This window comes from Amblyraja radiata, chromosome 10, assembly GCF_010909765.2.
Source record: "Amblyraja radiata isolate CabotCenter1 chromosome 10, sAmbRad1.1.pri, whole genome shotgun sequence".
NCBI classification, from domain to species: domain Eukaryota; kingdom Metazoa; phylum Chordata; class Chondrichthyes; order Rajiformes; family Rajidae; genus Amblyraja; species Amblyraja radiata.
This window is the reverse complement of record NC_045965.1, coordinates 20,658,612-20,685,565: the sequence shown is the minus strand read 5'-3', so window position 1 is coordinate 20,685,565 and position 26,954 is coordinate 20,658,612. Positions and strand designations below refer to the sequence as shown.

At 40.2% G+C, this 26,954-nt stretch overlaps 1 protein-coding gene across 6 annotated transcripts in view; it reads right to left on the bottom strand.

Moving 5' to 3' along the window:
- Positions 1–26,954, bottom strand: part of dnajc6 (DnaJ heat shock protein family (Hsp40) member C6) — a 92,878-nt gene that overhangs the window by 12,455 nt on the left and 53,469 nt on the right. For 5 of the 6 annotated variants that reach the window (XR_004413269.1, XM_033028301.1, XM_033028302.1 and 2 more), the window contains 8 exons: positions 24,689–24,879; positions 20,032–20,088; positions 18,719–19,141; positions 13,740–13,916; positions 6,662–6,793; positions 5,340–5,474; positions 3,016–3,315; positions 1,458–1,606 (listed from right to left, as the gene is read on the bottom strand). Coding sequence is in view for 5 of the 6 variants with exons in the window: in XM_033028301.1 (XP_032884192.1) it covers positions 1,458–1,606; positions 3,016–3,315; positions 5,340–5,474; positions 6,662–6,793; positions 13,740–13,916; positions 18,719–19,141; positions 20,032–20,088; positions 24,689–24,879 (1,564 nt within the window). In the remaining variant the exon portion in view is untranslated. The remainder of the gene's footprint in view (positions 1–1,457; positions 1,607–3,015; positions 3,316–5,339; positions 5,475–6,661; positions 6,794–13,739; positions 13,917–18,718; positions 19,142–20,031; positions 20,089–24,688; positions 24,880–26,954) is intronic. The other variant, XM_033028300.1, reaches the window with a different exon arrangement.

Sequence of the window (26,954 nt, the reverse complement as noted above, 5' to 3'; positions counted from 1 at the left end):
GGAAAAGATTTAATAGGAATCCAAGGGTAACACAAAGGATGGTGGGTGTATGGAACAAGCTGCCAGAGGAGGGAGTTGAGGCTGGGACTATCCCATCGCTTAAGAAACAGTTAGACAGGTACATGGATAGATCAGGTTTGGAGGGATATGGACCAAGTGCAGGCAAGTGGGACTAGTGTTGCTTGGACATTGTTGGCCGGTGTGGGCAAGTTGGGCCGAAGGGTCTGTTTCCACACTGTATCACTTTATGATTCTATGACTCTAATTGAGACAAAATAAAATGAGAAAATAAATCTTTTCATTTGCATATAACTAAGTTTAAGAATGTTGAGTTGATCTGGAAAAAGGGGGGTTTTCAGTTACCTAAAGCTTTTTCTTAGCCCTTTTACTAAATGTGCATTCCATGCAAATTCTTTATTTTTTAAATAAATAACTTTTTGCCAATTTCTGTTCATTTTGATTTTGAGGACATGAAATGGCCATTTAAATGTGTCCGAGGAAACAACAAGCTTTTCAATTTGCTTTCATCAAATTGATTTAGCCTTCAGATCCACCCGTCTTTCTTTTATTACCACTCTCCAAAGGCATACAGGTTTGTAGGTTAATTGGCTTGGTAAAATTGTAAATTGTCCCAAGTGTGTGTAGGATAGTGTTCATGCACGGGCATCACTGGTCGGCACTGACTCGGTAGGCCGAAGGGCCTGTATCCGTGCTGTATCTCTAAACTAAACCAATCATTCTCCACTAAAATACTAGTTAGACTGGCAACTCAATGAAAGTTATGAAACACATGCATTTGTTTAATGCTGCGCCAGGAATCAAAGCCAGTAATCATTCAGCTTCCAAGGACTACTTTCAGAAATTTTAAGGTGAGAAGAGAAATATTTAAGAGGAATCTGGGGGGCAACGTTTTCCACACATAGCATAGTGGGTATATGGTATGAGCTGCCAGAGAAGATAGTTGAGGAAAATACTATCAATATTTAAATTAATTTTACCCAAATGCATGATCTCATAGTTCGTCACATTAAACTCCAAGTTTTCATCCACTCACTTAATCACCTTGTGTCCCATTGCATAGTAACTATATACTCTTCAGTTGCCCTTCTGCCTGTTTTTGGATCATTCGCAAACTTGGATACCTTAAAATCTGCCCCTTCCTCCAAGTCAATAATAGCACATAACTGGGGGCCAATAATTGATCCCTGGGATACTCCCAATAGTTATATATTCCAGCCCAAAAAGATTCTAGTTATTCCAATTCTGTTTTCCATATGTAACAACATTTACAACCCATGCTAGCACACTTCCCCCAATGCCACCTACTCTAAAAATGCAAGACAGCATTTCAAATGACTTGGTAAAATACTGTTTTCTGGATGGCATTTTTCGACAACTGAAACCAGTGTAACATTTCCTAGTATTTATTTTGAATCCCATTAAAAAATACAGTTCACCTTCAATTTCTCTGGATCCATGTCTTTAGCCAGTTCTTCCTTTCTCATTTCAGATATCGTCTTAGGACCCCTCTTGTCCTTCTGGGAACCAAACCCTTGGCTTGACAGCAGGTCTTCAAAGTTACTATCTGCAACCTTTGGCCGAGTTCCTAGGATAAATTAGAAAACCTTTACCACAAGTCATGAAGTTTGAGTTGGCTGATTAAAACAGCAAGATAATCTGTCAATTCAAAGGCAGATCTTTTGGAACTGTCATTATATGAATGAATTGCAAAACCAGCAATTTAAAATCAAATAAATGCCAGTTACATTATTCCCAGAGAACTGCAATCACAAAAAAAAAGCTCTTACTTAATTACAGCAAGATCACTTCAATATGTTGCATTAGTCCAGGGATGGGTTTAAAGTGGACTTATCTACCAACCATGCAACCACAGACAGAACCCCAGAGAAAACAAAAACAAAATGCTTCAATTGGTCTGCTTCACAAGCCACATGGAAATTTGAATAACCGCTCTTGCCAAATTCACTCATTTACATTCTTTATTCTGATGAGAAACAAAATACCGATAATTATACTTTTTATACCTAAAGGTGTAAAGTATAGGCTGAGACACAAGCTGGGCAACACTTCTTACTTCAATACTTGAAGACAATGATGGAATAACTTATTCAATCAACGTGCAACAACATTACGCTTAAGAATTACTGTATGATAAACCACAGTGACATTTTTTCTCTCTTCCTACCCCCACCCCATTTTCTTACATCCTTTACAGGAGGCATCTACTCTTGCTTGCTTACAGTTTAGTAGCAGTCAGCTGTAACCTTCCACTCAACTACCCCCACACACAAATGCTATCGCATGATTGATAAGACACCCACATGGCCTGTGGAAATCAATAACTGTTTATATACAGCATATTTTAGGTAATATCCATGGATAGAAGTCAGAAACAGACATTGTGCTTGTTTTTCTTTCCTCCATTCACAGTTTAAATGAATTGATTATTCTTGCAACAACCCTCCTACCCCCCCCCCCCCCCAAAGAAATGACCTAACGAGACATATTGCTCCTTTCCTGTCATTTTATGTCATGTTCCCAAGGATCAAGAAATACTATTTATATTTTCTTTAGTACACACTAACAGAGCAAGACACTTTCCCAATTTATAAAAATGCATGCTCTAGTAAAAAACATTTTGTATATCAAAAATTAACCAATTGAAATCAGAAATTGATGAAATAAAGGAAATCAGGACTGTTTGCCAACAGTCTGTATTATACGAAAACAGAATAAACAAATCTACACATTTAATTATGTATAAAGTAGATATTGAAGACCAGTAAGCAGAACAACAAGTAGCAGTAATAATTGGAATACAATTTGTGCTCCTGTTAATTTATCATTTCTGACTTGAATGAATTGTGGGATGCATCCCAAAAGGCTAAAGGCTAGGGGGAAAAGTGTCATTCTTTGCTTATTCTTGTACCTACTTTCCAATTTATTTGCATGAAATGTTAAAAAGTTGAAGTAAACATATACCTTCGTACTTACCAAAAGGAGGTCCTCGTGCCCCACGTTCGTCTCGAGAACCAATCACACTAGCAAAGCTCACGTTATAGTTGGGTCTATTTTGTGGAGAAGACTGGGGCACTGGTTGCTGGGGCTTTGACGGTTTAGTTTGTGGCTGTTGCCGGGCAGATGAACCTTGTTGCCAACCAAATCCTGCATTCTGTTGCCAAGAGCCACCTCCTGCTGGTTGAGGGGATTGTTTCTGTGGAGAACCCACTGGCTGAAATGATCCTGCTGATGTTCCAGTAGGTGTGGTGGGTTTGCTTGAAAATGATGAACCACCTATTTTTGGATAACATTCAACATTTAAACATTCAGAAAAAAGTGTTTACAACATGAATGATGCTTCCCCTTCAATTCTGTTCTGGTTTATACTTTATCAAACAACAATTAAATAAAGTATTGTACATTTTTAAGCCACAAAATTAATACTTTTCATTGCGATTACCCTAGATACGGAATTAAAAATCGACCAATGTAGCAGTTTCAGATATGACAAAATTCTCCAAGCTTGATCGACCTTGCAGATTCCTCTTTTGAACATCTGGGGACTGATGCCCAAACTGGAGATCTATTGCACAACTGGCCTTCACCACCAGGTCATATGTTACAGAAAACATCAGACTCCTCCATCCCAATGTGTTTAAGAAGGAACTGCAGATGCTGGAAAATCGAAGGTACACAAAAATGCTGGAGAAACTCAGTGGGTGCAGCAGCATCTATGGAGCGAAGGAAACAAAGGATTCCTTCGCTCCATAGATGCTGCTGCACCCGCTGAGTTTCTCCAGCATTTTTGTGTATCCTCCATGCCAATGCCTGTCTTTGTTCGCTTCTGACAACAAGACATATCTACCAGGAATTGGCAGTAGATCAGTATACAAGTAGAATGGAGAACCTCACCATCAATTCCAGAACTATGAAATTTTGAAACATTGAATCAAGGAAAGGCAGTGAAAACTCCTAGTTACCACTCCTTGCCCCTTCTTCAAATCAGTGTTTCATGTTGAACAACACTCACAAACAATGAAAGTAGAAAGGGCTAGAGTGCACTCCGATTTGGGAACTTCATTATCCAGACTGGCTTGATAGGCGAGTTCCCCCAGCCATCTCACCCAGTGTACGTTGACCAGCACAGTTCGCCAGCCCTAGTTAGCAGAGGCTCTTTGTGCAGGTGTTATCTGAAGCCCAAAGGTTTTGTGGAGGTTCTGCGTTAGGATCAGGCATGCAGCGAGCTAGCGAGAGGGCTGTCAGATCAGATCAGCCCAGGTTGCCGAGTGGACGAAGGGCAGATTTTAATGGGTCGTTATTAAACTGTTCCATTTGTGCGGCACCGCCAGCTCTCTCTCTCTCCCAGATCCCCCACCCCAACTGTCGACAAAGTCTGACTGAGAAAATGCTCCCACTCATATTACGGGTTGGCCCCGCGTTTGCCCACTCGCTGGGGCGGGCAGCACCTCCTTCAAAGAGAGCGAGAACAGGTCCCGTCAGCTGGGGAGCTGCGACCCACTCCTGATTGAAGCCTCTAGTTTTGCTATGGTTCAAATGTCTGCAAATTCTCATAATTCGTTGACCACACAACCTGTAATTCGTGTAAATCAATATGAAATTTGAATGGCTGTGACTCAGGCTAATGCCAGGGATTTGATAATTGACAGGTTCGATCCAGGCATTCTTGCATTTTCAAGGGTGTATTGAGTCAATAATTTAAACAGATACAATTGTGGATTTGTGCAGCCTGCAGTACGCTGTGGCCTACTGCTGACGTATTTGACGGATAAATAAATTTATAAATCTCATTGAAATGAATACGCAGGTTCATACACACGCAGCAGCTCAGTCATGTTTTTTTCCCCCCGACTGACCTATGACCTGGGCATGCGCCGTTGAAATACCGAACTCTCTTATTGTGATTAGTGTCAGAGCCTGCATCTTATTTCTACCTCAGCTCTAGTCTTAACCACTTAAGAATTTGATATCTTCAGCCAGAAACATATATAAACTTGACAAAAGCTTGCCTGTAACTTCATTTCTTCTTTTTTTCCCCCCCAGATTTTGGCAATTCTCTCTCAAATCCTTCTTCCTCCCTTTGACTCAGAACCTCATTACATTCCTTCTTTAATCAAATCTTTGGTCATCTTGCTCATCCACATACATCATGAAAATGTATTTTTTCAGTATTTATTTTCCACTAGGTTTCCCAAAATGCAGCTTTCTACATCACTTGACAGCGTTTGCTGTTAGTACAAGGCAACAGCATTCTCTTCTCCACAAAAAAAATAAGATTTGGTATATCTAACAGAACTAACCTGCTAAATTGGCACCAAGTGCCCCCAGGTCAGCAAAGGGATCCAGTGTCTGTGGCTTGGGCTGGCGCGTAGGGGTGCTATGTATTGAGCTTGTAGGACTTGTGTTGGCTGACCTGCTCACACCCATGACTCCTCCTATTTCGAGGAGGTGAAAACAAAACAGGAAAATTAACTCATCCAGGTGTATTGATCAAAAATATGCACTTTAAAACCTCACCCACCACCAATGATATTCACAAATTGCTTTCACACACACACGTCAATCATCTGCTTATAGTTCTATATCAAAGTCGCTTGAGTAAACCGTGACAATTTTTAATGATATTGCAATCTTTGGTATAGCATATAATTTTAGCAATTTGTCACAAATCATCACAAAGCTAGAAATATACCAGAGATGCCAAATGTCACAAAATGCTGGAGTAACTCCAACTTCTTCAGTCTGAAGAAGAGTCTTGACCAAAAACATCGGCCATCCCTTCTCTCCAGAGATGCTGCCTGTCCCGCTGAGTTGCTCCAGCATTTTGTGTCTACCTTCGATTTAAACCAACATCTGCAGTTCTTTCCTACACATGACAAATGTCACTTCTGGTAATGTTCAATGATTTTGGTGATCATGACGCTATGAGGGAGAAAAAAAATGTTTTTCACTTGTTCATAACCAATCTAGGTACCTAGTTTAACAGGAGCCATCGCTGCTGTCCTGCTTCCTAATGGGTTTGCAAAATACAACTATATGTACAACATTTTTAATTTCTCCGTGTAAAATTGTGTGCGTACACCAGTTTCTGTGACTTTATTCCCCCTTGATCAATTTTTCCAGGATTTTAAGCAAGTATACCATGACTGCGAGGTAATTAATATGTGGAGTTTTATGGCCTAATCCCAGCCCTTGTCATCATTCTTCAAAGTGCCAAAGCTCAATTTGCAGGGTCTGGTGAACATAGGCAACACACCAATTTCACCTGAAAGCTCAATTTAATCTAATGTTTTGGGTAACTATGGAATGTTTCAGTAGCAAAGAAGTCGACAGACATATTTATTTAAGGATAACTTGAACACCAAGAATCTAAAGTCTGTTGGAAGACCATCTGCAAATGAGGATAAGGAAAAACCAAAAAAGGAAAATATTTCTGTGCATAAACTTTTGGGGATGCTGGATCTCAAGCATTTTTATCACGCACAGCAAAATATGACACATTACTACAAAGGAAATGGAAAATAAATCAGATATATTCAATACGATTTTCATTGTGATACAGTGGTTGACTATTGGTGATAGATCCATCAAACTGACTTGAGAACATAATGCTTTGTTTAACCTGAGGAAGCGGTTCTGTTTGCCCAGGCTGCTGAACCAGCAGGTACATTTGCAGATCCCATGCTCCATCCTCCCATTAGATCTTGCTGAACAGGGACAGCTGGGGTACAAGGAAGACCAGGGGAGACTCTACCTAAGTAAAGTAAACATTTAACAACTAGTCACACATTTTTTGTTTACAGAATGTTCCAAAAGAAAATCTGAAAAATATTATTGCAACATACATCCAGTTAAAATATTAATTGAAAGAATTGCATAGACATCACTGGGATCAGGCTTGAAAAGGGATCTTATGTTCCCCTCCATTTACTAAAATATAAGGGCACATGTAGAAAATGTTGCACTGGTATAAAAGGAAAATACTGCAAATGCTGAAGGCCTGATATAAAAGCACAAAATGTCATAGGTACTCTACAGGTCAGGCAGCACAGTGAATATTGATGAAAGAATATTGAATTTAAACATTATATTGTCTCTCCACAGATGCTACCTGGGTTATACACAGTGCATTCAGAAAGTATTCAGACCTCTTCACCTTTTCCACATTTTGTTACATTACAGCCTAATTTTAAAATGGATTAAATTCATTTTTATCATCAATCTACACACAATACCCCAGAATGAAGAAGCCAAAACAGGTGTTCAATTTTTTTTTGCAAAGTAACTAAAATAAATAACTGAAATATCACATTTACATAAGTATTCAGACCTTTTGCTATGACACTCAAAATTAAGCATATTCATCCTGTTTCCATTGATTATCCTTTAGATGGTTCTACAACTTGGAGTCCACCAGTGGTAAATTAAATTGATTGGACATGATTTGGAAAGGCACACACCTGTCTATATAATGTCCCGCAGTTGACAGTGCATGTCAGAGCAAAAACTATGCCATGAAAACGAAGGAATTGTCTGTAGACATCCGAGACAGGATTGTGTCGAGACACAGATCTAGGGAAGGGTATAAAACAATTTCTGCAGCATTGCAGGTCCCGAAGAGCACAGTGGCCTCCGACATTCTTAAATGGAAGAACTTTGGAACCACCAGGATTCTTCATAGAGCTGGCCGCCCGGCCAAACTGAGCAATCGGGGAGAAGGGCATTGGTCAGGGAGGTGACCAAGAACCCAATGGTCACTCTGACAGAGTTCCTCTGTGGAAATGGGAGAACCTTCCAGAAGGACAACTGATATCTGCGGCTCTCCACCAATCAGGCCTTTATGGTAGAGTGGCCAGACAGAAGCCACTCCTCAGTAAAGGCACATGACAGCGCACTTGGAGTTTGCCAAAAGGCACCTAAAGGACTCTCAGACCATGAGAAACAAGATTCACTGGTCTGATGAAACCAAGATTGAACTCTTTGGTCTGAATGCCAAGCGTCAAGTCAAGGGGAAACCAGACACTGCTCATCACCTGGCCAATACCATACCTACGGTGAAGCATGCTGGTGGCAGCATCATGCTGCGGGGATGTTTTTCAGCGGCAGGAACTGGGAGACAAGTCAGGATCGAGGGAAAGATGAACGGAGCAAAGTACAATGAGATCCTTGATGAAAACCTGCTCCAGAGCGTTCTGGACCTCAGACTGGGGCGGAGGTTCACCTTCCAACAGGACAACGACTCTTAGCGCACAGCCAAGACAATGCAGGATTGGCTTCGTGACAAATCTGTGAATGTCCTTGAGTGGCCCAGCCTGACCCCAGACTTGAACCCAATCGAACATCTCTGGAGGAACCTGAAAATAGCTGTGCATCGACGCTCCCCATCCAACCTGACAGAGCTTGAGAGGATCTGCAGAGAAGAATGGGAGAAATTACCCAAATACAGGTGTGCCAAGCTTGTAGCGTCATACCCAAGAAGATGTGAGGCTATAATCGCTGCCAAAGGTGCCTCAACAAAGTACTGAGTAAAGGGTTTGAATACTAATATAAATGTCATATTTCAGTTATTTCTTTAATTACTTTGCACAAATTTCTAAATACCTGTTCCAATTTTTTATTATGGGGTATTGTGTGTAGATTGATGACAAAAAAGAATGTAATCAATTTAAAAATAAGGCTGTAACGTAACAAAATGTGGAAAAAGTGAAGGGGTCTGAATACTTTCTGAATGCACTTTAAACTGGCTCACTATATATGTCTCTCGCATTTGCCTATTTCATTTACTTTCAGGTTCAGACTTATCTCTATGTCTTCCACTCCAGGAAAATTATGCCACCTAATGTGTTTTGGTAGACAGACCTAGATATGTCTGAACAAAGGTCCCAACTAAAAACATTACATATCCATGTCCTCCAGAGTTAGAAACATAGAAATTAGGTGCAGGAGTAGGCCATTCGGCCCTTCGAGCCTGCACCGCCATTCAAGATGATCATGGCTGATCATCCAACTCAGTATCCCGTACCTGCCTTCTCTCCATACCCTCTGATCCCCTTAGCCACAAGGGCCACATCTAACTCCCTCTTAAATATAGCCAATGAACTGTCCTCAACTACCCTCTGTGGCAGAGAGTTCCAGAGATTCACCACTCTGTGTGAAAAAAGATCTTCTCATCTCGGTTTTAAAGGATTTCCCCCTTATCCTTAAGCTGTGACCCCTTGTCCTGGACTTCCCCAACATCGGGAACAATCTTTCTGCATCTAGCCTGTCCAACCCCTTAAGAATTTTGTAAGTTTCTATAAGATCCCCTCTCAATCTCCTAAATTCTAGAGAGTATAAACCAAGTCTATCCAGTCTTTCTTCATAAGACAGTCCTGACATCCCAGGAATCAGTCTGGTGAACCTTCTCTACACTCCCTCTATGGCAAGAATGTCCTTCCTCAGATTTGGAGACCAAAACTGTACGCAATACTCCAGGTGTGGTCTCACCAAGACCCTGTACAACTGCAGTAGAACCTCCCTGCTTCTATACTCAAATCCTTTTGCTATGAAAGCTAACATACCATTCGCTTTCTTCACTGCCTGCTGCACCTGCATGCCTACTTTCAATGACTGGTGTACCATGACACCCAGGTCTCACTGCATCTCCCCTTTTCCTAATCGGCCACCATTTAGATAATAGTCTGCTTTCCTGTTTTTGCCACCAAAATGGATAACCTCACATTTATCCACATTATACTGCATCTGCCAAACATTTGCCCACTCACCCAGCCTATCCAAGTCACCTTGCAGTCTCCTAGCATCCTCCTCACAGCTAACACTGCCCCCCAGCTTAGTGTCATCCGCAAACTTAGAGATATTGCCTTCAATTCCCTCATCCAGATCATTAATATATATTGTAAATAGCTGGGGTCCCAGCACTGAGCCTTGCGGTACCCCACTAGTCACTGCCCGCCATTTTGAAAAGGACCCGTTTACTCCTACTCTTTGCTTCCTGTTTGCCAGCCAGTTCTCTATCCACATCAATACTGAACCCCCAATGCCGTGTGCTTTAAGTTTGTATACTAATCTCTTATGTGGGACCTTGTCGAAAGCCTTCTGGAAGTCCAGATACACCACATCCACTGGTTCTCCCCTATCCACGCTACTAGTTACATCCTCGAAAAATCCATGCTGACTTTGTCCAATGACTTTGTCCAGTTGCTGCCAGACCTGCTGAGTTACTCCAGCATTGTGTCTTACTTAGATAGTTATTGTTTACAGAGAAGGATGAACTGACAAGCCAAACTGAACCATGTACAGATGAAAGAAGTAACCAATGTAGGGAATGTGAAATAACAGCAGTGTCATGCTGTCAGAGTAAAACAGCATGGAAACAGGTCCTTTGCTCCATCACATTATTGATGACGTTTTTGGCTATCTACACTTGCCCTATTTGCCTCCATTGGAACATATACTGCTTGCATCATTTGTCTCCGTCTAAATTCTTCTTAAATGTAGCAATTGTATATGATGCCAAAACCTCCCTTAGCAATGTGTTCCAGGTACCAATCACCCATTGTGAACAAAATGTATCCCTCAGATCTCCTTTAAAACGCCCATCTCTCACCATCAACCCATTGTTCTCCTGCTTTTGATACCACTTACAACAAAAAAAATTTTGTATCTTTCTACCCTATCTATGCCTCCCAATCTTATATACTTCTCAGGTCACCCCTCGGCCTCCTTTGCCACAAGGGAAACAAATGCAGTTTATTCAATCTCCCCCCATAACAAAAGTTCTCCGGTCCATTGTTGGCCTCATGGAGTCTATCACTTCAGCTTTAACTTCTGCAGATTCCCCAGCTTGAGGAAAGTAGAGATTTGTATTTCAATACAATATTTATTGTCATTTGAACCTCAGTGAGGCTCAAACGAAACTCTGTTTCTACAGCCATACAAACAAAAAACGATTCCTACTAGACATAGCAATGTTACAAAATTTTGAGATTTTAAAAATCAAGTCTGTAATTTATCCCATCAGATAAAGCATAAAAATAAGTTTAATTTGACACCTAATTCACTTTCATATCTCAAGTATTTAAAAAGTTATGGCCATTTTCATACTCGGAAATGAGCATCTTGTTCCCTATTGATTTTCTATGGACATAACAAAAAAGCTGTGATCGTGAACAGTCAAAAGCCCATAACTTTCTTAAAAATTAAGAGAACTGAATGAAATTTTCAGTTATCATAGATTGAAGCATTCTGAAACAAATATAAAATAATCTTACTTGGATGACCTGAAATTAAAGCATATAATTAGTTAGTTACCTAATTGTAGCTAATTTCAGACTTCAATTACTAGATCTAAACATCTATCCATTTCTTAATAAATGATTAACATTTTTAAATAGCCTAAATGTCCAAATAATATTCACAAATAATTCACAATAAAACATGATTTTTAAATCTCATTTACATTAATTTATAGACCAAATGGAAGGAATTTAGTGCTCAATTGCTGTAAATAAATGCCCATTTAAATCAGCTTTCCAGTGTGTCCCTGTGGAACGCGCTGGTTTAGAACGTTCACATTGCGGTAGATTTGTGCCCCCAAATGCCCAGAAAAATACTGCGGGATATAATGGGCCCAAAATGAGCTACTCGCAATATTAAACTTTGTATAAAGGGTTCTTTAGAAGCCCTTTTTAATGTAAAAATATACAGCCTAACTTCAGATATTTGCTTTATGAGACCCTGCGGTTGCTGGCGGTCGCGGGTTTAGAGATTGATTTTTAAACTACTATAACTATTATACGAGGCCTTTAAAACTAATAATAGCTTTTGCGACGGGGTCTTCCAGCGATTTTTCGTTAATAATTAACTAGGCTGAACATCTTCGATTTGAACAGCCTAGAGAAAATCGCGTTTTAAACCCGCCCCCTCTAAACGGCGCCAAAATCGCGCACACCCGCAGCAGCAGATTTTCAACGACGCTTCAGGTAGGCTTTGCAACATACCTACTAGATACACAACCAATTTAATACACACAAACATCCATCATAGTGAACCTCCTCCTCACTGTGATGGAAGGCAAATTCTTTTCTCTCCCCTGCTGTCTCCTTGCACAAACAATCTCCGAGCACCAGGTCTGCCCCAATATGTTTGATTGTTTTTGTCATAGCAAGTTTTAAAATTGCTCCCTTTATGGTCAGTTTATTAGGTGCAGCAAAAATTAAATGTAAAACTGCCTCTCTAGAGCTCCAAGATACCCAAATCTGTAACCGAGAAACATCTTCACTGTACCACTGCCTCACACCCAATTGTTAACTTGACAATCGTGAATGAAATTCTCAACTTAACTGTACTTAATGGCTATCTTTAAAATGCAACTCAATGTGACAGACCAGGAAAAATTTATTCCACTTGTCAACCATGATTTGAAAAATACACAACTGGGAACATCGTATGCAGTAGATGAGGTTAGAGGAAGTTCTTCCAGATGAGACAAAGGTTCACGTGCATCTCTTCTAACCTCATCTCCTGAATCTGATGTTCCCAATGTGGCCTCCTTTACATCAGAGACCAAGTGGAGACCCGCCGACTATTTCACTGAACACTTGAGCTCAGATCGCTAAGGCCTGCTGGATCTCCTGGTTGCTCACCATTTTAATTCCTTTTCCCATTCCGGCCTCTTTGCAGTCAGGCCACATGCAACCTGGAGGAACTGCGCCGCATATTCCACTTGAATAGCTTACAACCCATTGGTATGAACATTGAATTCTCCTATTTTGGGTAATTTACCAAACCACCTCCCTTTTTTAATCTACCACCTCCCTTCTCTATGTCTCATCTGCAACTGCAATCATTTCTCCCCTCTCCATTCACCTATATTCCTTCCTCCGGCTACATTATTTGCATCTCTTGTATCCCCATCTCACACTTTTTGGCTTTGCATCCCTGGCCTTTGTCCAACCATCGGTCCTACCAAACCATTCACTTGTATCTACCCATTACATGCCAGCCTTTGCCCTGCTCTTCCCCCTCCTCTCTTATAGCTTTCTTTCTCCCTCCCCCCCCCCCCTCCCCCCACATGATCAGTCTGAAAAATGGCCCCAACCCAGAATCTCACCTATCCATGTTCTCCACAGATGCTGCCTGACCCACTGAGTTAGTCCAGCACTTTGTCCTTTTTTTGCATATCAGCATCTGCAGTTCCTTGTTTCCAAGTTTTCTCACCATTTCATTATGGGCAGAATAAAGAACCAAATACAGGGGTTCTTTGACCTGATGTTGTGATGCAATTCCTTCTGGATGAAGGCAGAGATAGGAAGGTAACCAATTTGGGTTCAGTTACTCACTTGGAGGGACTATCAATATGTACCACCAATAATCCTAGTTGGTGAATGGTCACAGGTATAGGTTACCTCTAGGACAACAAATAGCTGCAGAACATTTCCTAATGCAAGTACTTAACAAGCAGGAATGCTGAAAAAGTACTTGCATGCAAATCTTTTGTAGTGGAATATTTTATTTTAAAAAGAGCACTTGTTCTTAATGTTATCAAATATTCAGTTTATAGAGAGGCATTGTAGACAGAAATTGCATTATAACCCTTATGGCACGGAAGTAAAGTAAAGACAATTGCTTGCCAAGAATACCATTGATGTAATAGGTTATGTTTTGAATTTTGGTTAAAACCTGACACATTGAACCCTTACCCATGTTGAAATGATCACCAGTAGCACTGAGTGGTGTAGGGGATGGTGTTCTGGCTGTTTGCTGGACCGGCTCTCCCTGTCCAACAGGAGAAGTTGCACCACTCCGATTGTGAAAAACACCAAGCAAATCCTGACTGTTTTGGTTGGCTTGAGAATCAAATGGATCAAATGCAGTTCCTAAGATTAAGAAAAGAGTTATTTGGAACTGTTAACATTTAGAAGCGGCAACCTTTCAGGAATCCAATTAGAAAACTTACTGAACATCCCCAAGCATCCACACCATCCACTAACATCTGCGTTAAAGCAATGTTTAATTTACAGCAGCGAATATATTCTTATCTTTTGCGAGTCGGATATAATAATTATTTGTATTTGCATCTTGGCCACAGAAAAAACAATCCTGACTTTTCAAATCAACCAATTTAAAATAAAATGTTTGGCTTGCAGCTTTTAATATTGTAGGATCACAGTGCAATACAAGTCAAATAACAGTAATGCTTTGTTATATGGCACAAATCCAATGATTTAAATAAAACAGAAGATATTAGTTTGTGTCGGGAGCAACTGCAGATATTAGTTTAAACCAAAGATTCGACACAAAAGGCTGGGTGGGTCAGTGGGTCAGGCAGCTCAGCCTCTCTGGAGAAAAGGAATAGGTGATGTTTCAGGTCGTGACCCTTCTTCAGACTGAGAGTTAAAGGGGAATGAGAGATAGAAGGTACTTAGGAGAAATGAATGGAAAATATGCAAAAAGCAATGATAATGAAGGAAATGTGGGGTACACAATAGGCAATATTTGATCGTGGGAAAGGTGATAACGAGTATACAGAGGAACTCAACATGACAGTAAAAAATAGAGAGAGAGCGAGAGCACAACTTGAAATTAGAGAAATCAATAATCATAGTGCTGGGTTATAAGCTGCCCAAGCAAAATATGCAATGCCGTTCCTCCAATTTACCTTTGTCCTCACTCTGATGGCCTAGGCTAGAAAGATTACTATGGGAATGGGAAGGGTTTGGCAACCGGGAGATCACATACGCCAAGACAGACTGAGCGAAGGCGTTTCAGTGAAACGATTGCCGAGTCTGCCCTTGTTCTCACCGATATATATGAATCTACACCAGGAACAGCGGATACAGTAGATGAGGTTGGAGGAGGCGCAAGTGAACCTTTGCCTCACCTGAAAGGTCTGTTGGGGTCCCTGGACAGAAATGGGGCAGGACTCTTCACTTAACTATTTTACCTTTCTCTTTAGTTTATACAATTTTACTTTTACATTCCTGATCCTCTTAATTTGGTGGTTTTCCAATTTTGCTCTTGCAATATCCAATTTAGAAGCAAATAAACTGGCATTAAAATCAATTCTAAAGGGCACTTATCTAAACAATCATTTAGAAAATTGAAGGTTACCGAGATTCATTCAGATATCTTTACAATGTTTGGAAAGAAGCCAGCTGCTGACCAATGAATATATTTTGTATTACTTCCAAAAGAGTATGATTGAACAGATGGGTTCATCTGCAACAAGCCAAGATTCCAGGCTTAGATCATACAAAAGCACAGTAGGAGATTGAGTTGCAGCTTTGGGAACTTCTGCTATCCTGATGCACAGAATTAAAAATAGAAACACCTACTGCACTGAAATTTTCAGTGCAAATCACAGGAATAGGCCATTTGGTCCATTGATTCTACCCAGATAATTGTTGTCACTACTTATTGGAACTACATGTACACTGGTTGTATTAGTACTGGTTGTATTAGATACGAGTGCTCTTCAGTGATTGATCCGTTTAGTTTAAATGCACTATCCATGTTGAATTGGTCCACCAAATTGAAAATCAACTTTACGCATTCCCAAATATTGCAAGGTTACAACCGTGGCAATGTTAAAAATCACAAACCTCCCGAAGTGGCAAGGAAAAATTACAAAACAAACAACAAAAATCACAATTCAATGCTGATCAGTTTGCATACATCAAGCAATCCGCAATCAGGGTTGCAGGGCTGTGGGGAGGGAGGGGATGAGTACGAGGGTGAAGAAACACTATCTTCCAAATCTGGTGATATCCAAATGGCACTTAATGGTTATTGTAACAATGGAGATTCATCACATTTCAGAGGGCATAAACCAATGCTTTATTACTTTCTTTCAATTTAATATAAACCGAAAATGAAGTCGGGAAAGATGGTACCAAACAGGAAGATGACAAGAATATTTTTCTCCTCCAGAAAAACAAATCAAGAGAGGGGAAGAGTCCATCTGGCAAGCTGGATAAAATTACATAATGAATGGGATCAGATATCAGACCACTACATACCAGACAATAATTAAATGCAACAAAATGCTGCCTCACGAAATTAAAATGCTGAAGAAATATCAGTTAAATTGAACACATTAAAATTATAGATGTTAAAACGTTTGATTAGGATCCATCATAGAGTTTAATTGACAAGATTTTGTTTTATAATGTCTGGTCTCTGCATTCAGTTACAGATGGACAGTCATGTGATCAGTCCAATGCAATCCTTAAAGTATCTGCTCTGAGAATAAATGCTGTTCAGATTGGACAGTGTTTCATACAAGTTTGAAATCCATCAGTACGACTGACACAAAAGTTCAGAGTGAATTTAAATCCATAAGGAGGAAGTTTGAGGCACAAGGAACTACAAATGCTGGAATGTTGACTGAAGCACAAGAAACATAAATAACTCTGTGGGTTAGGCAGCATTTCTGGAGGACATGAATAGGTGACATTTCAGTGCAGAACCCTTCTTCAGAAGCAATTTCTGATTGATTTAAGTAAATTAAAATTGCCTATTTATTCATGCACATTCATATGCATAGAACATAGACATGGTGAGCAGAAGGCCCTGATCCTGTACTGCACTGCTCTGTGTCAAACATGATGCAAAGTTAAACTAATCCCTGCTGTCTGCACATAATCAATATCTTTACATTAAGTGTGCATCCATGTGCCTATCTAAAAGGCTCTTGAATGCCATTATTGCATCCGCCTCCACCACCAACCCGAGCAGTACCTTCCAGGCATCCACCACTGTAATAAAAAAACTAACCCTGCAATCTATCAACTTTCTCCCTCTGACCTTAACGCTATGCCCTCCAGTCTTTTAGATTTCCATCCTAGATAAAAGTTCTGACTGTTTACCCAATCTATGCCTCTAATAATTATATATTTCTATCAGATATTTTCTCAACCTGACACTACAAAGAAAACAATTCAATATTGATGAACATTTTCCTATTTGGTAATACCCTCTAATCTAGACAGCCTCTATAACCTCTCCTGCATCTACTCCAAAGCCTCCACATTCTTCCTGCAATGGGGCAACCAGAAATGCACACGATACTCCAAATGCTGCTAACCAAAGTGTAATAATGCTGCAACATGACTTCCGGACTCATATTTAATGCCTCAATTTACAACGGGAAGAATACTATGCGCCTTCTTTACCACTCCATCCATGCTCATGGAACTATGGACTTGGATCCCAAAATCCTTCTGTACTTGGTTCTTGGTTTCTTGGTCCTCCAAAATATTCCAAATGGAATTTAAACTGGAGGTGGTGAAGGGAGGGCTTAAGCCAGAAAGGGTTATTGGGAAGAAAGAGCTACTTTAAATTTAGTTGCATCTGGTTGGGTAACTATAGTAGGGTGAAGATTCCATGCTTTAATTGTGCGGGGGAAAGAACAAATTGCTGTACACATCTGTCTTTGTAGCTGGGATCACAAATTGGATCGAATGCCCTCGTCTGCTCCTAATTGGTTTGGGTTTGGTATAGGTCTTGTAATCTATGTCGAGCTGACCATTTAACATTTTGTAAAAACAGGTCAAACGGTGAGCTTCACGTCTGCCTTGGAGAGGGTTCCACCCCAGAGAATTCAGAAGTACATCAATGCTGTTAAGGATCTCGCTATTAATTCTATATTTTTCCTTTATATTTGACCTCGCAAATAGAGCACCTCATACATCCTCTTGTTAAACTCCATCTGCCATTTCGCCATCCATATCGGCAAATGTCTATATCCTGGTGTATACTTTGTATACGGTGCTGTCTGCAAAATTGCTAGCCAACGTATCTACATATACGTCTAGGTCATTTACATATATCACAAATTATATGCAATTTGTCCCAGCACGGATCCTGCTCATAGACCTCCAGCCAGAATAATACCCTTCCACTATTACCCTCCAACTTCTACGGATAAGCAAGTTCTAAATCCAAACAACCAAGTCACCATGCTATGCATCTTAATCTTTTACATCAACCTACCAGGAGACACTATCAAATGCCCTACTAAAATCCGTGTAGGCAACATCCACTGCCCTACCCAAAGTCATCTTTGGCACTTCTTTCAAATGGTCAAATCAAGTTAGTAAGGAGTGCCCCGACATGGACAACGTCATGCTGACTGTTTCCAATTACGTCACACTCTTCCACATAAGAGTAAATCCTATCGCAAAGTTCCTCTCCATTGGTTTCCCTGCACTGTTCACATTGTGAGCAGAGGTAGATTACCACTCCTATCAGTGACACCTTTATATGCACTTAGTAACAAAAAAAAAAAAGGCAGCAGTGATCAGAAACAAAAATCCTGCCGATTTATTTTCCATATCCATTGCCATTTCGGAAGAGTTGATCTCAGCCAAGACCTCAGCTGATGCTCCAGCTGAAATCAATTCCCTTGGCTAGACAGAACTCACATCAAACACCACTTCTTTGCAAGATGGACCTAGATTGAGGTTTCAATTTTAATATTCTGCATATCAAAATGACCAAATAATTTCTCAATCGGTGTATGTAGGTAAATTAAATTTTGATGTGGACAGATTTTTATACCCGAACATGTCTAAAACACATTTTAAATCTTACTTTAATATTGAAAGTGAGCACTAAATAATTCAGTTTGCAAAAATGTCAAGATTCTGCAAAACCATCCCACAGCTCCAATTAATACCTTCACAAATCCTTGGTGACGGTGATAGAGAGGGAGAGCCTGCAGATCTTCGAGGGGTAGAATGTGCTGATCCTGGAGCACCACTACTCCCATGTGCCGATGGAATAGAGGAGGTGCTGCCAAACAAGTCATTTAGCAAGTCAGAGTTAGTTGTTATAGATCTGGCTTGAGCGGCAGGCGGTAATGCCTGGCCTGTAGCATTTCCATTCAAGCCCAAAAGATCCACACTGTCAGGAGCTGTGGACTGAGAAGATGCCTGTGTTTGGCAACATTTCTGTGTCCTCTGCTGTTTTTCCATGCTAGCAGTACTGTGTTGGCTAGAGAGGGACAGAAGTTCATCATCAGATGGCTCACTGTCTTCATTCACAAGAGCTGTTCTGTCTTCTGACGGTGGATTAGCACCATTCTTATCACTTTTTGTTTCTAAGAAATAACAAAATTGATTAGTCTCATGGTACTTCTACATAAGCAAGCAAGTCACTGGAAAGGTACGAGCTATTTTACAAAAAATCTTCACATTTAATTAAGAAATTGGAAAGAGCAAGATTTGCCTTGAAAATGTGTATAGCCTTGGGATAAAATTATATGGCAAAGTGATTTTGGTTTTGTACTTAGCAGGTTTGAGAATGTTTTAAAATGCGTTCTTGCAACATGCATTTGGTGTGAACCACAGTTGGAGACACTGACCATTGGAAACCCTTGGCCAATCTTTAATCGGATTTTACCTTGCACTAAACTTTATTCTGTATCTGTACACTGTGGACAGATTGATGGTAATCATGTATAGTCTTTCCGCTGACTGGATAGCACGGAACAAAAAACATTTCACTGTATCTCGGTACATGTGACAATAAACTAAACAAGTAGGAAATTTTCTTAAAGCGGTGAAATATCCTTTGTTTGATATGAACAATAAAATCTTTGATTTGATCCCCAATTGAATTAGTTTTCACATCATATAAAATTTTGACAGGACAGAAAGCAATGTTAACTTTTAACAATGCAATAAAAATTTGATTAGCAAGGGTCAGGGGTTATGCGGAGAAGGCAGGAGAATGGGGTGGAGAAGGAAAGAAAGATCAGCCATGATTGACTTGATGGGCTGTGACCCAATTCTGCTCCTAGAATATATGAAAATATTTATATTAAAGCAGCCATCCATTTCACACAACATTCAATTTTCCTTCATAGTTAAAATGTAACTTGAATACAAATCTGTTATGTGAAGTGGGGCAATGCATCGGTTATAGAATTAAACAATTCATAGATTCCTTGATGGCCCAGTGATGAGAGAGAGAAAAAAAAAAACTTACTTTGCCCCGTGCTCTTTACATTATCTGTTGCGGTTTCCAAATCCCCCATAGATTTACCTGTGACAATAAAAGTTAGTATGTCACTGCAGACTCAATGATTCAAGGCCTACAAATAGCTTCAGGAAGCCTTAACATCAACAAAATTGTTGGATCACCATAACTAACAGTGAATAACATATTATTTGAAAGATGCCTGGAACATGTAGTATCCTTTCAACTGCTTTTCTATTATCTACCAAAGAAAATAGTGTTTCAATAATACTTCAAAATTTCTACAAAATATTCCTTTGTATAATTTTGCTTTTTAAACCTTAAACCAAATAGAAAGTGTGCAATTTCCTGCTTTGAAATCTACCTCTGGATTCTCTCATCCAATCCAATCACATTTCCACATACAGGTTGAACACCAATTTTCCAGCACCCTCGGTTCCTTTGTGGTTTATCTCTTTTCACAGACCAACATAGGTCGGATGATGATGAAATGACAATGCACCCCTGGCCTGCTAAACACACCCCTCCAGTGTCGCCAAAGCACCATGAAGTGCCGGTAACATAAATAAAACAAACATAAAATGTAAATTGAATAGGAATGATGAGAAACATTAGCACAAGTGTAAGCAAGGGTGATGTACAGTGCCCTCCATAATGTTTGGTACAAAGACCCACCATTTATTTATTTGCTTCTGTACTCCACAATTTGAGATTTGTAATAGAAAAAAAATCACATGGGTTTAAAGTGCACATTGTCAGATTTTAATAAAGGTCATTTTTATACATTTTGGTTTCACCATGTAGAAATTACAGCTGGGTTTATACATAGTCCCCCCATTTCAGGGCACCATAATGTTTGGGATACATGGCTTCACCGGTGTTTGTAATTGCTCAGGTGTGTTTAATTGCCTCCTTAATGCAGGTCCAAGAGAGCTCTCAGCACCTAATCTTTCCTCCAGTCTTTCCATCACCTTTGGAAACTTTTATTGCTGTTTATCAACATAGTTGTGCCAATGAAAGTCAAAGAAGCAATTATGAGACTGAGAAATAAGAATAAAACTATTTTGGAAAAGGGTCTTGTGGACAGATGAGACGAAGATTAACTTATATCAGAGTGATGGCAAGATCAAAGTATGGAGGAGTGAAGCAACTGCCCAAGATCCAAAGCATACCATCTCATCTGTGAAACACGGTGGTGGGGGTGTTATGGCCTGGGCGTGTATGGCTGCTGAAGATACTGGCTCACTTATCTTCATTGATGATGCAACTGCTGATGGTAGTAGCATAATGAATTCTGAAGTATATAGACACATCCTATCTGCTCAAGTTCAAACAAATGCCTCAAAACACATTGGTCGGCTGTTCATTCTACAGCAAGATAATGATCACATACTGCTGAAGCAACAAAGGAGTTTTTCAAAGCTAAAAAAATGGTCAATTCTTGAGAGGCCAAGTCATTCACCCCATCTGAACCCAATTGAGCATGCCTTTTATATGCTGAAGAGAAAACTGAAGAGGACTAGCCCCCAAAGCAAGCATAAGCTAAAGATGGCTGTAATACAGGCCTGGCAGAGCATCACCAGAGAAGACACCCAACAACTGCTGATGTCCATGAATCGCAGACTTCAAGCAGTCGTTACATGCAAAGGATATGCAACAAAATACTAAACATGACTACTTTCATTTACATGACATCGCTGTGTCCCAAACATTATGGTGCCCTGAAATGGGGGGGACTATGTATAAACACTGCTGTAATTTCTACATGGTGAAACCAAAATCTATAAAAATGGCCTTTATTAAAATCTGACAATGTGCACTTTAACCACATGTGATTTTTTTCTATTACAAATTTCAAATTGTGGAGTACAGAGGCAAATAAATAAATGATGGGTCTTTGACCCAAACATTATAGAGGGCACTATATTTGAACAGTAAACAGTGCAATAGCACTGCTTCCAAAGTGGCAACACTTAGAATTTCACCGGTGTTGTATTGATAATCAAAAGTTGAAGGTTTATGGCTCTGACACAATTTGCTTGGCTGTCTTTAAACATTTTATCCAAGGTAAATTGTTTTATGTGGTTTGATCTTTCCCTGTGTAACCCTCCAACAAGTGGAGAGTTATCAGCTCTTGTTCCGTCATGAAGGTACATTGCTCTATTTAATTCACTGATTAATTCACCCGTAAACTCAATCAACTTGTCCATAGTCGGTCTTGAAGCTGCATCTGTCACATCCTCATCACCGTTTACTTCATCACTGTCCTTGCTCTTATCAGAACAAAATTCATAATCTCAGAGTCGGTATAGTGATGAACAACAGGCATGTCTTTGTTGGCCAGATTTCCTTCGTCAAGCTATACTCTTGGCAGCAGGTACTATACTACCTTTTGCTTACACAAGCAACTCATGAACATCATCTTTCTCTTTAAACACATTAAGCCCTGTGAACTCGATGCTTCCATCAGGTGAAACATCAAGGCAGGCCACAATTTATACCAGCATATGTTATTGTATGTTCTTCCAGACACCAGTGACGAAACAAAGTACGTCTTTCTTGTTAAACTCTTTAATGAAAGTTTCTACAGGCTTGCCAGCATTTACCACATCTATTATGCGTTTCATGAAAAGTGAGCGATGACTAGCATTCAAAGAGTGTAGTATTCCTTTGTCTTGGGGTTGGATAAGGGATGTACAGTTTGGGGTTAAGTACGCTGTATGAACATTTCTCTTGCATCGGCGATCAGCTTTGGGGTGAGGTGAACAGTTGTCCAGAAGAAGAAAAATTTTGCAATCTTCTGGAAGGACTACAGATGTGCAGCGTACTAGGCTTCAGGCACAAAAAGCTTTTGAATCCATTATACGGTGTTCATTCCACCATTTTATTTATGCTGTATATTACAGGGTAAATGTTAATGCCTTTCAAGGCATTTACTTTCCTTCCTTTCCCTTCCCCCCATCACCAGTGGCTTACAATTGTGTGTTCCTGTCCCTAGAATGGTAACTCTATCCTTTGATTGTTTGAATCCCGTGGGCCCTTCTTCATCCTCCGCTGCTAATGTCCTTTGTGGTGTGCATCGCCAATATAATGCAGTCTCATCTGCATTGTACACTTGCTCGAGAATCAGGGGCTCGTCAGCTACTCTTACCATCTTTCATACTCTTTCTAACACTCACTTGCTTCTTGGAATCTTATTACTTTGTCTTTTTGCTTCTTTATATCATAAACAGTTGATGAACTAACAACACACATTTTCCGCATGGAAACACCGTCGTCAAGCTGTTGCAACAATTTTTCCTTCTCATATATATATATATACACACTTGTGCCTACACTTGTCACCTTGACTGGCACTTAAGATCACGCTTATAAGTCACAGCTAATATATGCAAAAATCGCACAAAACAGAGGAATCATTCTCCCAATAGCTCTGGATTTTGACAAATAACTCCTGTGCGACGGAGAGGCACAACCCGAAAGAACACGCATGACACAAAAGCCTCAAAGGTCGGCTGCACGAGGTGCCCCCAGGACACAAAGATGGCCAGACCGGACTTTGAATAATGGCACCAAAAATGCAAAAAGTTCACTGTGCAGTTGCATATGCGACAAATAAAGCACTACTATCGACTATTGGTGGTAATTTGGGCCAGATTATTGGGGTGGGCAGACCATCAGTTGCTGGAAAATCAGTGCACAACCTATACTCATTTTCCTCTTAGTTAGCACCATTGTGCCGAATTCAATAGATATTCCAATTCCATTCCACGATACAAACATAAAATTAACCAGTCACTCCCGTCAAGTAATGAAGGAATATTGTGGTTGGACATGCCATACTTTACTGTGCCCTGTCCAACATACCAGCTCAACTAATATCATAATGAATAATAAACCTGTTCATTATAATATTGTCTGTTGGATCTTGCAGTGTGCAGTCCTAGTACATTACACAACAGACCAATTTTTTAAATAATTTAAGTGTATTGGGTGCCCAGGGATCATAAGTGTTGCTGCATGGATCAATTCTTTGTTTCTTTTTCTTGGACGAATATTGTTGAACTCCATTTTGATCAGAGCCATACACAAAATCTCCAGGGCCACCTTCCTTCGATCTACAGGTGTTTAAAATTTAAATTAATGCAATCAAGAAATCCAAGCTTCTCATATGTGAAAATGGTCAGCACCCTACTCTCTCTCTCTCTCTATCTCTCTTCCCCCCACCCCCACTTTCTGTAAACTGCAGTGTCATTATCAGTTTAAATCTAAAAAGGTAGCTCAAGTATGCCACTAATAAAGCCAGATTTAAAAATTAATGACCGTACACAAGCTAACTGGAATATCATGGTTAGTTGCTTCTAACCCCAGTTTACACACAGAAGGAAAACACTACTCATATCCAATACCAAAACTCCAACTGACATACCACATTTCTACGAGTCATACCACATCTATTCCTAGTAACAAATAAAAGTGTTCCACGGAATATTTGCTCCTTTTAATATATATATTTTTACCTCGATCTACATTACCCTCATCATTAGTTTATCAGACAAGAAGAGATGAAAGGACTGTACCAAAACCAAGTGTTACACTCATGGCTATGAACAAGTTAGGGCAATATCAATTTTGTGTACCATCTTAGACAGAATTATATTAATACCTGCTGCTAAGGTTTCTTGATGTTCCTGATGGCTTGAAAAGAGGATATTGGGTACAAGATCTTTGGTGTTCCTTTCTTCCCAGGGTGGGGTCAAGTCAAATCTTTTATCAGAGGATTCCACCTCCACCTCCAATATTACATGAAACAATGGGGGATATTTTTCTGGAGAATCACATGCATCCAACTCGGATCTAAAGGCAAGACAAAAAAAGTTATATTAACAGATGGTTATTACCTGTTTTTGATTAGTCCAATTCTTAGCAAATCTGTTCTGAGATACTTAGATGTCAATAAGTTGCATAGTCCTTCAGAACCAGACTATGCATTTACTTCCTCCACTCCTTATTTTAGCTATTTAACTACAAATACAGCTCAGATGCATAAAAGCCCAAAAGGAAACAGTTCAACTGTTGAATCAGTTTTTAATGCTGTTTGGCTCCAGGCAAAACAGAAACGAATGAATTTATACTGTTAAAAACACAATAGAAAAAAAAAGTTAATGTAAATGATGTATATTCATGCTCCAGTACAGAATGGCATAGTGATTCAAGTTTTAACGGTCCAATAATGTTTCTGATGAAATGAACCAAAACATGTTTAAAAGAGCAATTAAATGCGTAATCTATCTCTGCATTTATGCAGAAATATATTTTGAGAGGATGATGATGCTAATATTGGAGTTAAGGCAAGATCTTGTAAGGCAAAATCGACGGGTTCCGGAAGTGGCGGTGCTGCCTTAGCAGCTGCAGCTCGCCTGCAGTCCGTCTGTTCTTTCTTTTTTTGTTGTTTTCTTGTCCTGGGTTAGTTAGTTAATTTGAGTTATTAGTTTGTGTATGTGTGGGGGGGGGGGGGGGGGGAGAAACTTGTTTTAGTCTCTTCATTCGGGGGGGTGCGACTTTTCTTGTCGTATCCCCCGTCTCCGTCTGCGCTGAGGCCTAATGGCGGAGCTGGCGGTCTCCAACTGGGACCGACCTCGAGGCTCCGGAAGGCAGAACCAGCCAGGACTTACCAGCGCGAGGCTGGCCGACCTCGGGGCTGAGGCCCGACTCGGGGCTGAGGCAGTGGCAACCCGACTTCGGAGGTTCGGCCGCGGGCCAGTGGACGACATCGTCGGGAGCTCGCAGGTCACAGGTTGGTGACCTGTTTTTCCGGAGCTCCCGCAACAACAGCTTCGTCCGCTGGACTGGAGGGTGGCAGCTTCGGCAGCTTCGACCGCCTCGGGCCGCAGAGTTTGAACCGGCCCGTTCGCGGAGCACGGTTGAGCCGCGGGACTTACTTACCATCACCCGGCGGGGTCACAACATCGGAAGCCTGGATAGCCTCAGTGCAGAGGGAGAACAAGGAGGGAAGAGACAAAGACTTTAAGACTTTTGCCTTCCATCACAGTGAGGTGTCTGGTGAACTCACTGTGGTGGATGTTAAATTTGTGTTTATTGTGTGTTTTGTTAATTTATTATATGTATGACTGCAAGGCAACAAAATTTCGTTCAGACCGAAAGGTCTGAATGACAATAAAGGATACTTTGACTTGATACTTTGACTTTTTTTTAAATGAATGGATGTGTTGCAATTTATTAAACAGAAAGTACTGAGGTTTTTCCCACCTTTGAAAATGGATAAATCACCAGGATTGGATGCAATATCCCAGACTGGTGAAAGAACCAAGGAAAGAACTGATGACAACTGCAGATGTAGGTTTACAAAGTAAAAAAAGTGCTGAAGTAACTCAGTTGATCAGGCAGCATCATGACCTGCTGAATTACTAAAGCATTGTGGGCTTTAAAAAAAAAATAAAGCAACTGGATGTCCTGACAATATTTTTTTTTATAGACTTCTTTGGTTACAGGGTTGGTGGCAGAAGATTGGAGATTTAACATTATACTATTGTTCAAAAGGAAGGGATAAACGAGTCATTGCAGATCAGTTAGTTCAATTTCAGGTGATGGATAAAATTACTGGCATCCAATCTAATGTACCACAAATTACCATTAGAAAAGTCAGATTAATCACGGGCATTCGAAACAAATTTGTTGAAGGTTATTCTGGAGTAATGTGACTGAATTTTGAGGTCATGGAGTGATACGGCGTGGAAACAGGCCCTTTGGCCCAACTTGCCTACTATGGCCAAAGTCTCAGCTACACTTGTCCCACCTGCCCACATTTGACTCATATCCATCCAAACCTGTCCTATACATGTACCTGTATAACTGTTTCTTAAACGTTGGGATTGTCCCTGCCTCAACTATCTCCTCTGGCAGCTTGTTCC